The following is a 12,661-nucleotide window of genomic DNA, read 5'->3' on the forward strand; positions in this document are numbered from 1 at the left end:
TAAAGGTCAACACGATTGGCGAAGGAGGAGGTCCACTTTGGCTTCTGGTCCTGACTAATTGCGCTTGCGAAGATAGGCTATTTTGTGTATTTTGGCGAAAAGGTGGAAAAGGTGAAAAATCAGCCCTCAGGGGGGCGGGATGTTTGAAAATTATGGTTTGGGGAATTTTGAATGATTTTGAGAAAAGTTAGAAACTGCGCACTTCACTTTTGCTGGGAGTGAGGGGGATTTATTTTTCATGCCTTGTTACACTAGTGGAGACGACATGTGAATGCTTTCTATTCCTTCGACTGGATGGATCTTCAGTTAATTTCATGAACAAAATGTCAGTTTCGTTCTGGAGATTTGATAAAAGATTGCTAAGTGTCTGCGTCGCCTATTTCTTCAACTTCTAGATAATTGCCTACTATTGTCGTGTAGGTACCATTTTTGAACAACAATGGCGTCTCCTGCCTGACTTCGTGAGAAGGAAAAGGCTGCTCCAGCGCTCTGAAGGGGAGATGGACCAATCCGAAAGCATCTTAGACTGACGCGGAGGAAATTTCTTCGCCTTAACCTGAGTGAATTTGCCTGATATCTACCTGAAAGATGATACCTTTATTTAACGTTTCGCTGATGACTCCAGCACTGTTGGGGATCAATAACTACGGCTTCTTGAGGGCAAATTTAATGTGTCGAACAACTATATGATAAGTACCTTTGTAAGGATTAGGTTAATTTTATTAACAGTTAAATTTTGAGTTAAACTTTCTTTCCTATCGATTCTTAATTTCAACTTACCACTTCCGGCCAGAACGTAGTTTTAGAATCACGTCTGAATACTGATGAGGAAGAGCGGTATTTAACCGCGACGTTCTACGGTCTTAGTGAGAGAGATACCAGATATTCTGGCTGCAAGTGTCCGCCTTTTTTAGGATACTTTCTCGTAAGCAATTATTACGCTCGGCCGTACTTTAGGTCCTTGATAGCTTTGCAGCCAATTAGCGTTAAGGGGCCAACTCTGTTAGAATCATGATAGCTTCGGCTACATCTCTTCAGTTAAGATTAGTTTAGCTTAATTTTTAGTCTCTTAAGTTCAAGCCCAAGTGTTGGCTTTATTGTACAACTCCAAGACGGAGTTTTGTTACACTTGATTGGAATAATAAAAGGTTATTTTACCCTTCTATCTTGTTGTTTCCTGTCACACGAACTCAAGCGATTATTCGCTTATCAGTTTCTAAGATTCTTCCCTTCCAACAGTAATTTAGGATTACACAGTGGAGAATCCTACAACCTTATTTTTCCTTCTTCTTTACTCATGAATCCAAGCTAGAATTTCATCTGTACACTATTAACTTGTCACTAGCGTTTAATGGAAAACAAATTTAAAAATAACCAACCGAAGCAGGAACTTTGACTGCAGAATTTGTTTATTACTGTATTACCCTGTGTCTTCTTCCATGCCTAATATTAATTGAAAATGTGTTTGGCTGAATGCTCTATATTCGTATTAAAACTGTTTTACTCGCAACCTGTCAAAATGTGTAACCAAGAAAGAGATGAGAATGTATTTCCTTATACTTTACTTGATCTCGTGATCGATGAAAGAACAAAATGTGTGCACCCCTAGTTTTATATCCTATGGTTATGTTCCTTTCAGTAAATTTTTAATCTCTGCTTCTAACAGAAATTGAATTATAACTAGAAAAATAACTGAATAATATTTGGGAAATTTAATTGAATAGAAATTGAATGATAATTAGAAAATTTTAGAAAGTAATTATTAATTAAGAATGATAGCCATGAACTTTAAATAATTATTGGTGAGATAGATAGGATTCCTGGATTGTATAAGAAAGAAGATAATAATTGTACTACATTTTTCGCTCCTAGAATGGAAATATGCTAATTAACTGTTAATATGTATTATGTTTTTTTGTGTATTGTTATTGTCATTTAACAGATCTTTTACTGGAGCACGGTTCCGGCAGGTAAAAAACACACAACGCAAGTATTTCGACGAAATTCCGATCACAAATATTAAATTGTTCAGTATTTAATTTTTATCCTTACTTTAGGTTTTGATTTAGCTGAGTCCTTTATTAGTTATACATATCTGGGAAAACCACTATATTACCTTTTAGTATTATTAGTGCTAGATTAATTTTAAGATACTCATTTTTTCAGCTTCGGATTCACTTGTCAGTACTGTGTCGGTACTTTATTTCGGTACCGTCCGTGGTACTGTACAGCGCCCCCATGCCGTACGGACACTATACATTTACAAACATCCATGTCTTCTCCTGGGTTCGAACACGGGACCTTAGGCACAAAAGTCAGCAATGCTAACCACTAATACCGATTGAGCGGCTAAAGTTGTTATAATATTAAATTTTCAATATTTTCCTTTTCCTTACATAATTTGCTAACTTCAAAGCAAATTTGTATAAAAAAGGTTTTTGTATAAAAATAATTATGATCGCTTCAGTAAAAGTCCGGCTTATGGCTGGGATTTGAGTCCATGATCCTTGCAGCATATTTTTATATTAATTTCTATCCACTTAGTTACAGAACCTGCTATCGTCGTCAAATAATTTCCGTTTCAGGAAGGAATTCAGATGAATCGACGTTGTAATCCGAGAGAGCTATCGCTTTAACTATGTGGTATAGACTACGTAATTTTCCTTATAATCTCTTAATGTTTTCACCGCTTAATAAAATCCACTTGTCAACAACTATTTTGATAAAATAACCGAATTATCATATCTATGCGGAGAGAAATACTACTAAAAAACTTAGTTCAGTTTGATTAATAAACGGCACTGGAAAAAAAAAACTTATAAATACATATATTTACATGATTTTAGTTAGAAATAAAACTGAAAATTTCATTAATACTGGGCTGGTTTCAAACGTAATTTCAGAGTTCTTTTATAAATCGTTCGTATTGATGCAATTTCTCAAAATTCTCTGATTGACGTTGTACGTTAACTTTAACTAGAGAAGCACTTCTCTTACGTTAGCACGAGTAGTGAATTCCTGAAATATTTTCTCACGCTTTTGTTGACAGTATTTATAATACTGATAACTCAAGTTTTGCAGATCTTGTTTAACCTAAAATGTCCACTAAAAACATTTTACTTGAATTTCTTCGAGAAAGCGGATGGCAAATATCTTCATCTAACGTCAATACTTCTACTTGAATCTTTTCATCAAAATGCGAACAAGCCTTTATTCCCAATTCTATTTTCTACTTCAGTGTCTTCTGTTTTATCTTTCCTCCTTATTATACCCGATATTCTTAAAGTAGTTCTCTTCTCTGTTCTTCCACGCGGTTCCAAGATATAATCAGCCAATATTATGCACTCAGTAGAATAATTACCCGTGCCAACTAGTTGCCACTTGTACTCATATATTCTTTTTGCAAAGGATTTTAATGCTGGTCTTACAAGGTATTTCTCCCGCCTTCGTAGTGTAGTGGTCTGCATGCTGGGCGCGTATTCCAGAGGTCCGTGGTTCGATTCCTGGAGAGGGAGTTGCTCAGTTCTCATCTTTCCTGCTTCCAAAATACCTAATGTCTCTACAGTGGCGCCCGAACTAAAAGGGTGGTGGATGATGATTTTCCACACTCAGGATTTGGCGATTGGGTCCCCTAAAAACACTCCAGTCGCCCTTTAAAAGGGGGAGTATATAAGGTATTTCTCACCCCCTTCTTAGCGTGCCTTCGTGGTGTAGTGGTCTGCATGCTGGGCGCGTATTCCACAGGTTTGTGGTTCAATTCCCGGCGAAAGCGTTGCTCCTTTTTCATGACTCCTGCTTCCGAAAAAATACCTAATACTGCCAAAAAATCCTTGCAGTGCTGGAATAATCTCTTGGTCACGCAGCTTGATCAAGTACGTGTTCTTTGGTAGATAGAATAAACACAAATTTTACATGATTCGGATAGAAATGCTTTTGACGTTGTGCACAAGTCATTTAGGGAAAATGCATTTTTCTTCAAACCTTTATTCCATTTCAAAATCCACTAAGTAAAAACAGCTAGCTTTTACACTTAACTACTTCACTTTTGTTAAACCAAAATCGTTGAGATATTTCAGCATGTTAATCAACTAACTGATTAAAATAGTAATAAATATTGAATCTCCTGCCTAATTATATAGTATATTTTATAGAATCAATAAATGAATGAATTAAATTAAATAATAGCAAAATTCGTTTGTAATAGCTGAATGATAACATTCATTACTAAGTTACATTTAACATTAACATTCATCACACTAAGTTACGACTGCTGCATTACATAAAAGACGAAATTTTTATGAAGTGCAATATTCGCAATTTAGGAGGCAATTTTTCAGAGTCTTAAAGTAAAGTAGTGGGCGACGATCATAAGTAAACGATATTGTATCACTACTGTGATTTAGAAAAATATGTGGCCAGTATTTAACATAATCAAAATATTTTTTACAGCAAAGCTATAAATAACAAATATACATTAATATAGAAAGTAATACACAAAAAAGCAAAATACAATTCTGTGTATAAAAAATATAGGGGAAACTTGTGAGAATTTTATAAATTTATTTTTGTTTCCAATAAACACATTTCATTTGATCTCTTGTCGTGATAAATTTTACACAAGTTATCTATTAATGCTTTCAAATTAGAAACTTACTTACCATTGCAAGAATAACCATCTATACTGATGGTAAGATGTGGTGGACAAATGCAGTAATAAGCCATATTTTCCAAGTCCAAATACACACAAAGGTGCTGGCAACCGCAACCACTTTGAGCCGGAACCACAATCACCGAGCCATCTCCATAATTGGAACCTGCTTCGACAACAGCTCTGATGGACCCAGGCATAAGATATGATGTGCCACCATTCCCATTAATGTAAGGATCATCCTCTGATGCATCGCCACCTGTAATTAGACGAAACACAACATATAATAAAGTTATAGTTTAAATAAGGTTATAGTTAAATAAGGTGGAGAAATATTCAAAGTTCAATTCAGATTTCGCTGCATAGTAAAAATGCCAATTAAAATGTCCTGACAAAATAATACTTATTTAACAATTAGGGACAGAAAACTGAAAGGTTCGCATGAAATTCCTGGAAATACAGAAAACAGCTGTGCTTGACCTTTATCATCGATTGAAGCAGGATTTATAGCTCTTGCCAAAGCAGCAAAAAAGAATGAAAGATTTCAGATTTTAAATTACGTTCAAAGGGGCGTTTTTTTTTAATATTTTGTCTGCTACCTTTATTTATAAAATATCACGTTCTTCGCCCTTAAACCATAAAATTCAATTCAAGAGCAATATCGCAAAACAGTTTTAAACTAAGCATATCTTTAGAATTTCCGATACGCAGTCTCACACGCTGGAGATAAAAATGTTTCTTCTGTACAACGTTGCCATTGCTCGCTTTGAAATCCTTGAGATTGTTTAATCAAAAAATCGTTAAAGATTTACAAAATATTATAAAACAAATTCCAAATTTTCAATTTGGGCTACCACATGCCCTTATTCACAGTAGGATAACGTCATTCAAAATTGGATGGCTCTAGGTACCGTTGTTTTATCACTTTGTAAGAAATATACATACATTTATGCAGATTTTTCACTATTTAATTTCTTCAAATATAATGCAGGACTCTAACATTGGGTGGCGACAGTTTGAAAAGTGAAACGGACATTTATAGTGATTCAACGCGAAATCGCAAAAACGAAAACGATAGTTCTTCGGGGTTTTTGGACTAAAAAGGCAAAATGTTTCTTAAAAAAACTTTGCAAGTTTTCCGCGAAAATGAGTTCGTGTGCATTTACAGTGAGAATCAAATTTGCATCAAAATTAAGATACAATAACGCGCCGAACAAATATTAATTTAGAAGTCAAACAACAAAAATCAGCGTTATATGTTCAAATTTTCACAGTAACGCTGATTTTTGTTGTTTCACTTCTAAATTAATATTTGCATCAAAATGTTGAACAGAAACAGAGGCAGTGGAACAACTAAAGATAATTACTTTGCGCCGGATCTTGTGAATCATAAGGATATGAGTTCCGGTATCTTTCCCCAAAAATGACAGGAGATATTTTAACTAAACCATTTCAGACTTTCAATTGTGGTATATCAGGGACCCAAGATAAACCGAACCGGGCTGTGGGTGAGGATTATGTTGGACCACCCGATTTTGATTAATTGGTCGTGTGTATATCAAAAAAAGTCAATTTTTGTTCAGAATTAATCACTGAAAAAGAGCGTCGTTATTAGCCCAGAGTGGCTATTAATTTCCTTTTGGCATTTTGCGTTTATTTATCATAAATGTCGGTTCACTTTTCAAATTGTTGCCACCCAATATTAGAGCCCTGTATTATATTTAAAGAAATTAAATAATGAAAAGTCTGCAAAAATGTATGTATGTTTCTCGTAATGTGATAAACCAACGGTACCTAGAGCCATCCAATTCTGAATAACGTAATCCTCCTCCGAATATGGGCATCTGGAAGCCCTAATTTGGAATATGCTTTATTATCGATTTCATAGTTTGTCAAACATTAAAGAATTTTTTCTTAAAAAACTCAACGATTTCAAAGCAAGCAATAGCAACACCGAAAAAAAAAAAAAAAAAAAAAAAAAAAAAAAAAAAAAAAAAAAGAATATCTCCAGCGCGCGATATTGTGTAGTGGAAATTCTAAAGATATACTCATTTTAAAATTATTTTGTTAAAAATAATTCCTCTTGAATTAAATTTATGGTTTCAGTGCGAAGATTATGATGTTTAACCCATTCCCTGCATGATCCCCATATGGGGATCGCCTACATTTGTATACATTGTGACGTCATGCTGCACCTGGGTGGTCCCTTACGGGTGGTCATGCTTTCCTGAAGATTGCAACTAAGGGTAGAAATCTTAAACAAACACGTGGACTCAGTTAGTGGAGCTAACGAGTTTATTTTTCTTGCTCTCTCGTTACTTTTCACGAGAAAAATAATACGGTTATTTTCAAAGCACAAAATCTTTACTTAGAAACAATTATTTTTGTTGTACTGAATATCCCTTAATCATTGGTAAATAATTAATGTATTTATATATTATTTATTCTTATACTGTAATTTGGATGGGTACAATGAACCTAGACATATCGATCCCCATTTGGGGATCATGGCTGATACTGACTAAAATTGTAAAAAAAAACTGTTTTTCTTTTTTTCCAGGAAATGTCTCGTAAAAGATATCTTTCTTTAAAAGAAATTGTAAATTCTGATGATTTTTTTTCATCTGACGATAATAGCCCCATAGATATTGTTGAAATTCCACCAGAGCGGGTTGATGAGATTTCAGATAATGAGGACATTTGATGACAACGTAATTGATGATGAACAACCACTTGATGTTCCCAACTGTGTTGAAATTCACAGTGTGGCAGGATTTGAGAAAATGTTTTAGTGAATGCCACTGAATCTTCAGCAAATGAAGTAACAAAAGGTACCGGCTTACCACCTGCTAAAAAGAGAAAAGAAGTATTGACTTCCAATTGGAAAAGGAAGCAACCTAAGTACTTGAAACTATATGAAAATTCTGACGTTATAGAGACAAAGCAAAATGATGTCATTAGAAAACTCAGGGGAAAATCCCTGGTAGAGTGTTTTGAAATACTTTTTGATAATGAAACTGTCACTTATATTATCCAGCAGTCTGTAATGTACGCCAGACAGGAAAACAATCATCAATTTCAGCTTTCTAATAACTGCCTAAAAAAATTTGTTGGAATACTTCTTTTCACCGGCTATCATTCGCTTCCGCAAGAACAATTATATTGGTGTGAAGATGAAGACATGAAAATTCTGTGTGTTAGAGCATGCATGAGTCGGAAAAGGTATCTGGAAATTAAACGGTACCTACATATCAGTGACAATTTCGATTTAGAAAGGATTCCACTAGGTGAACGTAATAACCTCTTCAAGATTCGTCCATTAATTGACAAGCTGAATGATAAATTTCAACAATTTGGGGTGTTTTCTGAAAGTTTGAGCATTGACGAACAAATGGTTCGTTACTATGAACGTCACTACCTCAAACAATTTATACGTGGTAAGCCAGTGCGGTTTGAAGGCAAATCAAAGAAATTAGGATATGATGAAAGCATCAGTGGGCTTGGGACATCTGTTGTCCTTCAGATGGTATCTATTCTTCAGACACCAAATGCTCATAAAGTTTACTTCCACAATTTTTTCACAGGATTTTCTCTGATGAAACATTTGCATGACATTGACGTTAGAGCAACAGGAACTGTTCGATTCAAGAGAATGAACAAATGCCCTATTGCAACAGACAAAGAGATAAGGAAAAAAGAACGCGGGCATATGACTACAGATTTGATTCCCGTAATGAAATTTTAGCTGTCACGTGGAATGACAACAGTTGTGTAAGGTTTCTGTCTAATCATGAAACTATCGAACCAATATCAGAGGTGAAGCGATGGAGTAGAACAGAGAAGAAAGATATTCAAGTACCACAACCCAAACTGATATCATAATATAACAAATACATGGGTGGAGTAGATAAGATGGATTGGAATGTTCAAAAATACAGAATCAGAATAAGGGGGAAAAATTGTATTTTCCTTTGCTTACTAATGCCATCGACGTAACACTGGTTAACGCCCACGCACTGTATTGTATTTCAAATGATAAAATTCCATTGCTAGATTTTAGGAGGATGGTTGCTAGAGGATATCTTGCTTTATCTTCAGAACTCTCAGATGCAAAAATGGGTGGAAGGAATTCTTTCACTAAAGCATCAATTAATCGTGTTCCCACTGTTATCAGAACATCTGGTAATCATTATATTGAACGGACCGAAAATGGTAAACAAAGAAAATGTGCAGTGTGCAAAACAAAAGAAAACAATGTGGAAAATGTAATGTTGGATTACACGTAGACTGTTGTGAAAGCTGGCATTAAAAGTAGATAGTATCAGCCATGATCCCCATTTGGAGATGGGACTTAAATTTAAAATTTCTGAAAAAAATTGACACATTTATGAGAAAAAGTTTTTCTTATTATTTAGATGTAAACTAACAGAAATAATTAAGACACAATAACACGCCGAATAAATACTAATTCAGAAGTCAAACAACAAAAATCAGCGTTATATTTACAAAATTTTCACAGGACTAGTTTCGATGGTCTTACCGAACCACTATCCTCAGCTGCACGGTTTTGCAGCTGAGGATGGTGGTTCGGTAAAACCATTGAAACTAGTCCTGTGAAAATTTTGTAAATATAACGCTGATTTTTGTTGTTTGACTTCTGAATTAACAGAAATAAAATAAAAATTGATGAAATCAAAATTTGGCAGTTAATGGGTTAATAAATAAAAGTAACACACGAAACGTTAAAAAAACTCGTTGTAAAATCTGAAAGCTTTCTTTTTCTTTTTTTTTTTTTCTTTAAGTTTTTATATTTTATCTTCTTAGTTCTTAGGATGCAATGGTTAAAACAGTTCTTTTCTATTAATCGAAAAGTAATTAAAGTACTTTTTTAGCCGCGTGTGATTGTCTCTAAATTTCAGTTAGAATGCGATCGTCACTGTAATAATTATTTTCCTCGTGTCTATTTTTCTCCTTAAGAAATGCTGTACTTTAATGCTTCATTTTAGATGTGAACCACTGTTACTTCTTTCAGTTGCTAATATGCACGCACCGCTGAGACTATTAGTAAATTTCCAGCATTCATGTTTGTATCATTATATCACCATGATTAAGTTCCTAATAACACCCTACTTAAATCAATTATTAGGTACAATGTATTCCTTTCCATCATAAAAAGCCATGAATTTACATAGTACATGTGCTCCTTCTTTTATTCACTTTTAAGGAGCAATAGCGCGAGATTATAAGTGCAATCTTCCTCCTCCGCTGTAAAGTCTCTCAATAAAAATCGATTAAGAGAAAAAGTACAGAGTTTAAAGCTGCTTTCTACAGCAGAAAATTCTCCCTATAAATTTTTAGTGCAGCATTAGTAGTATCGTACCCTTCATTAAAACAGCATCCGAATAATTTAAAAGTAAAATTAGGTATTAAAAATGTTTTCCCGTTAGAAAGGATAAACCATTGAAACACTTGAAAAGTAATAAATATTTTACTTAGTTCCGTTCATTCTAACGGGCAAAATGTAATATAGGCTACACTTAATGCTGCCCTGATTCGGTAGAATGCATTTTTTTCTAAACAATGAAGCATTTCACTGTACGATGATTAATTCTAAGTTGGCTGTTCTCTAATCCCAAAATGCAACTAAATTTTCTTATATTCATTTATGCTATCAACATATTTATATTTTCGGCGAATACCTTAAGAATCGCTTGAATTAGCGAATGATTTCCTTCGAATGAGCATTTCCCGCAATCAAAATAAACTACATATTTTATTTGATGTTTCACTTTGCAGACTTTGCCTCGAGACGAAGGCAGCTTGAAAATAAAAGGAAGGGTAAAGTGCACATCAATCACATTTTAAGGCGTGTGTATTTAATTATGACAAAGCACACGAGGGCTATCTGCCTAAGGGGAGGGATGCCTTCGTGGAGGACTTTCTAAGGGAAACTGGCTCGTATACACGTTACACATGGGGAAAACCACGAAAACGCCCATGCAGCCAGCCCGTTCGCGGGATTCGAACCTCGGACCGAACTACCGGTGTTCAGCGACTTTACCGCTCGGCCGCTGGTGGGCCACACCACATTTTAAGGCACTTTTCTCCTTCCTTTTCTGCCCTCCTAATTGGAAAACACGTCCAGCTAGTAATGAGTAGGTTTGAAGTTCGAATCGCGGCAAGAGCACTAATCAGATTTATCCCCTTTCCTGCTCCTAAAAATTCTAATGAGTCTATAAAATTAGTGACTTATTCATAAAGGTCATAAAGGCGAAATACTTTTTAAATTCGTAGCAAATAAATTACGTAACCGATATCAAATGTAATTACATTGTAATAAAAATTAATTCACTAAGACTTATTTTTTACAAATTTCAATATATTCCCATTAGCTTGATATGGCATACATTTATATATCCCCCCGTGATAGACATTTTCTGATTTCTTAAGGGAGATTTAATATAAAATAATGCACATATTCACGTTATCAGATGCCGAAATTGTTAGTATTATTCTGGCATCACTTCGCTTCGAAGTGTTTACAGAAACTGCCTTCGAATGCTAATATCAACTAATAATCCCAAGAAAATTTTAAATTTGAACTACACAACACGAAGAATGTCTAGTATAATAAAATTCAATTAATGTGGCATATTAGATGAATAATGTAGATTTTATTGTTTGTGTATATGTTACCGTGAAAGACCGAAATTGGAGAATGTCGACTTTCACCGGAGAATGTCAACATTCACCAAATGCGTTGGTGAAAGACCGAATATTGCATTACATTCTTGTACATTCGGACCCTCACCGGTGTATGACGACAATCACAGATATGCTCTGGCGTAGGTCGAAAAGAGAGGGGTATAGTATGTACGTGCTGTCATTGCAAAAGGAAGTGTTCCACAAATAAATGCAGTTGTAAAAGCAAGGACCTCTTGTGCAATTCAAAGTGTCCTAATAGTTTAAGTTGTTGCAATAAATAACATTTGAATCACATAATTTAGTAAGTTTTTATCTTCTATTATTTTCCTTTCTCATTTTGAATGTACTGTGTGTTTTAAGTTCTTATATTCTTAAGTTCTCATTTTATGTCTCAAGTGCGTTTTATGAGACTGAATTACGGAGAAGAAAATATAATATTCTTGTATGTTCAACATTCACCATTAGCACATGGTGAATGTCGACATTTACCGGTTAAGTCAGAAATAAGAGTATTTGGAAAATATTTCGGACATGCAACAAGCGACTATGTGAATGTTGACATTCACCGGTGAAAGTCGACATTCTCCAGATTTCGGTGTTTCACCGTAACATATATAAACTTCATATATGATGTGTACAAACTTTTCTATTTACATTTTTTCAACGTAATTTGTAATAATTCACACATATTTGAGTGACAGTTCAAAATTCATCAGCCATGGATGAAAGATCCAATTGGTAGACAATTAGAGTATGCGCGGGGAATATAAATAATTAGAGTATACTGTTCTTGTAACATATCATAAGTTGTAAAGACGTCTAAGATCTATTGATAGTAGGTTAACCTATTAGAAGTAGGTCCAGAATCATCGAGTTGCCTCGGGAGTTAATATCCAGAATTTTCAAGAAAGCACAGCACGTCAATTACTTGAAAGCGTCGGCAGATTTTGTTGAATGGATTTTTACACTGTGACGTCGCATTAGATAAAGGTGGACGTGGCGCTAAACCAATTAACCATAATGGTAAAGGGGTGGTGCCCACGTCCTCCGTCACTAAACTAAATTACACTATGACGTCAAAGTCATGTGTTGTTGGTGTTTCAGTTGTATAGAATCATTAGTTTTTTTTAAAGCAGGAGGCGTGACAATGTGGAATGCCCTCGAACTCAACTCATCGAGTGTGCTTTCAGTTGAAATATGAAGGCATGGGCAAAGGAGGGAGAAAATATCTTATATACTCCTCCCTTTTAAAGGGCGATTGAGAATTAGGGAACCCAGTCGCCAAATTCTGGTGGTGACGGATTATCA

At 34.8% G+C, this 12,661-nt stretch overlaps 1 protein-coding gene across 4 annotated transcripts in view; it reads right to left on the reverse strand.

Moving 5' to 3' along the window:
• The window catches only part of LOC118188535 (leukocyte tyrosine kinase receptor-like), a 374,636-nt gene that overhangs the window by 102,924 nt on the left and 259,051 nt on the right, over positions 1-12,661 (reverse strand). For all 4 annotated transcript variants that reach the window (XR_015040889.1, XR_015040890.1, XR_015040888.1 and 1 more), the window contains exon 16: positions 4,659-4,907. Coding sequence is in view for 1 of the 4 variants with exons in the window: in XM_035358990.2 (XP_035214881.1) it covers positions 4,659-4,907 (249 nt within the window). In the remaining 3 variants the exon portion in view is untranslated. The remainder of the gene's footprint in view (positions 1-4,658; positions 4,908-12,661) is intronic.

This window comes from Stegodyphus dumicola, chromosome 4 (genome assembly GCF_044657685.1).
Source record: "Stegodyphus dumicola isolate Sdum_Otavi_A_Nest chromosome 4, ASM4465768v1".
Taxonomy (NCBI): Eukaryota; Metazoa; Arthropoda; class Arachnida; order Araneae; family Eresidae; genus Stegodyphus; species Stegodyphus dumicola.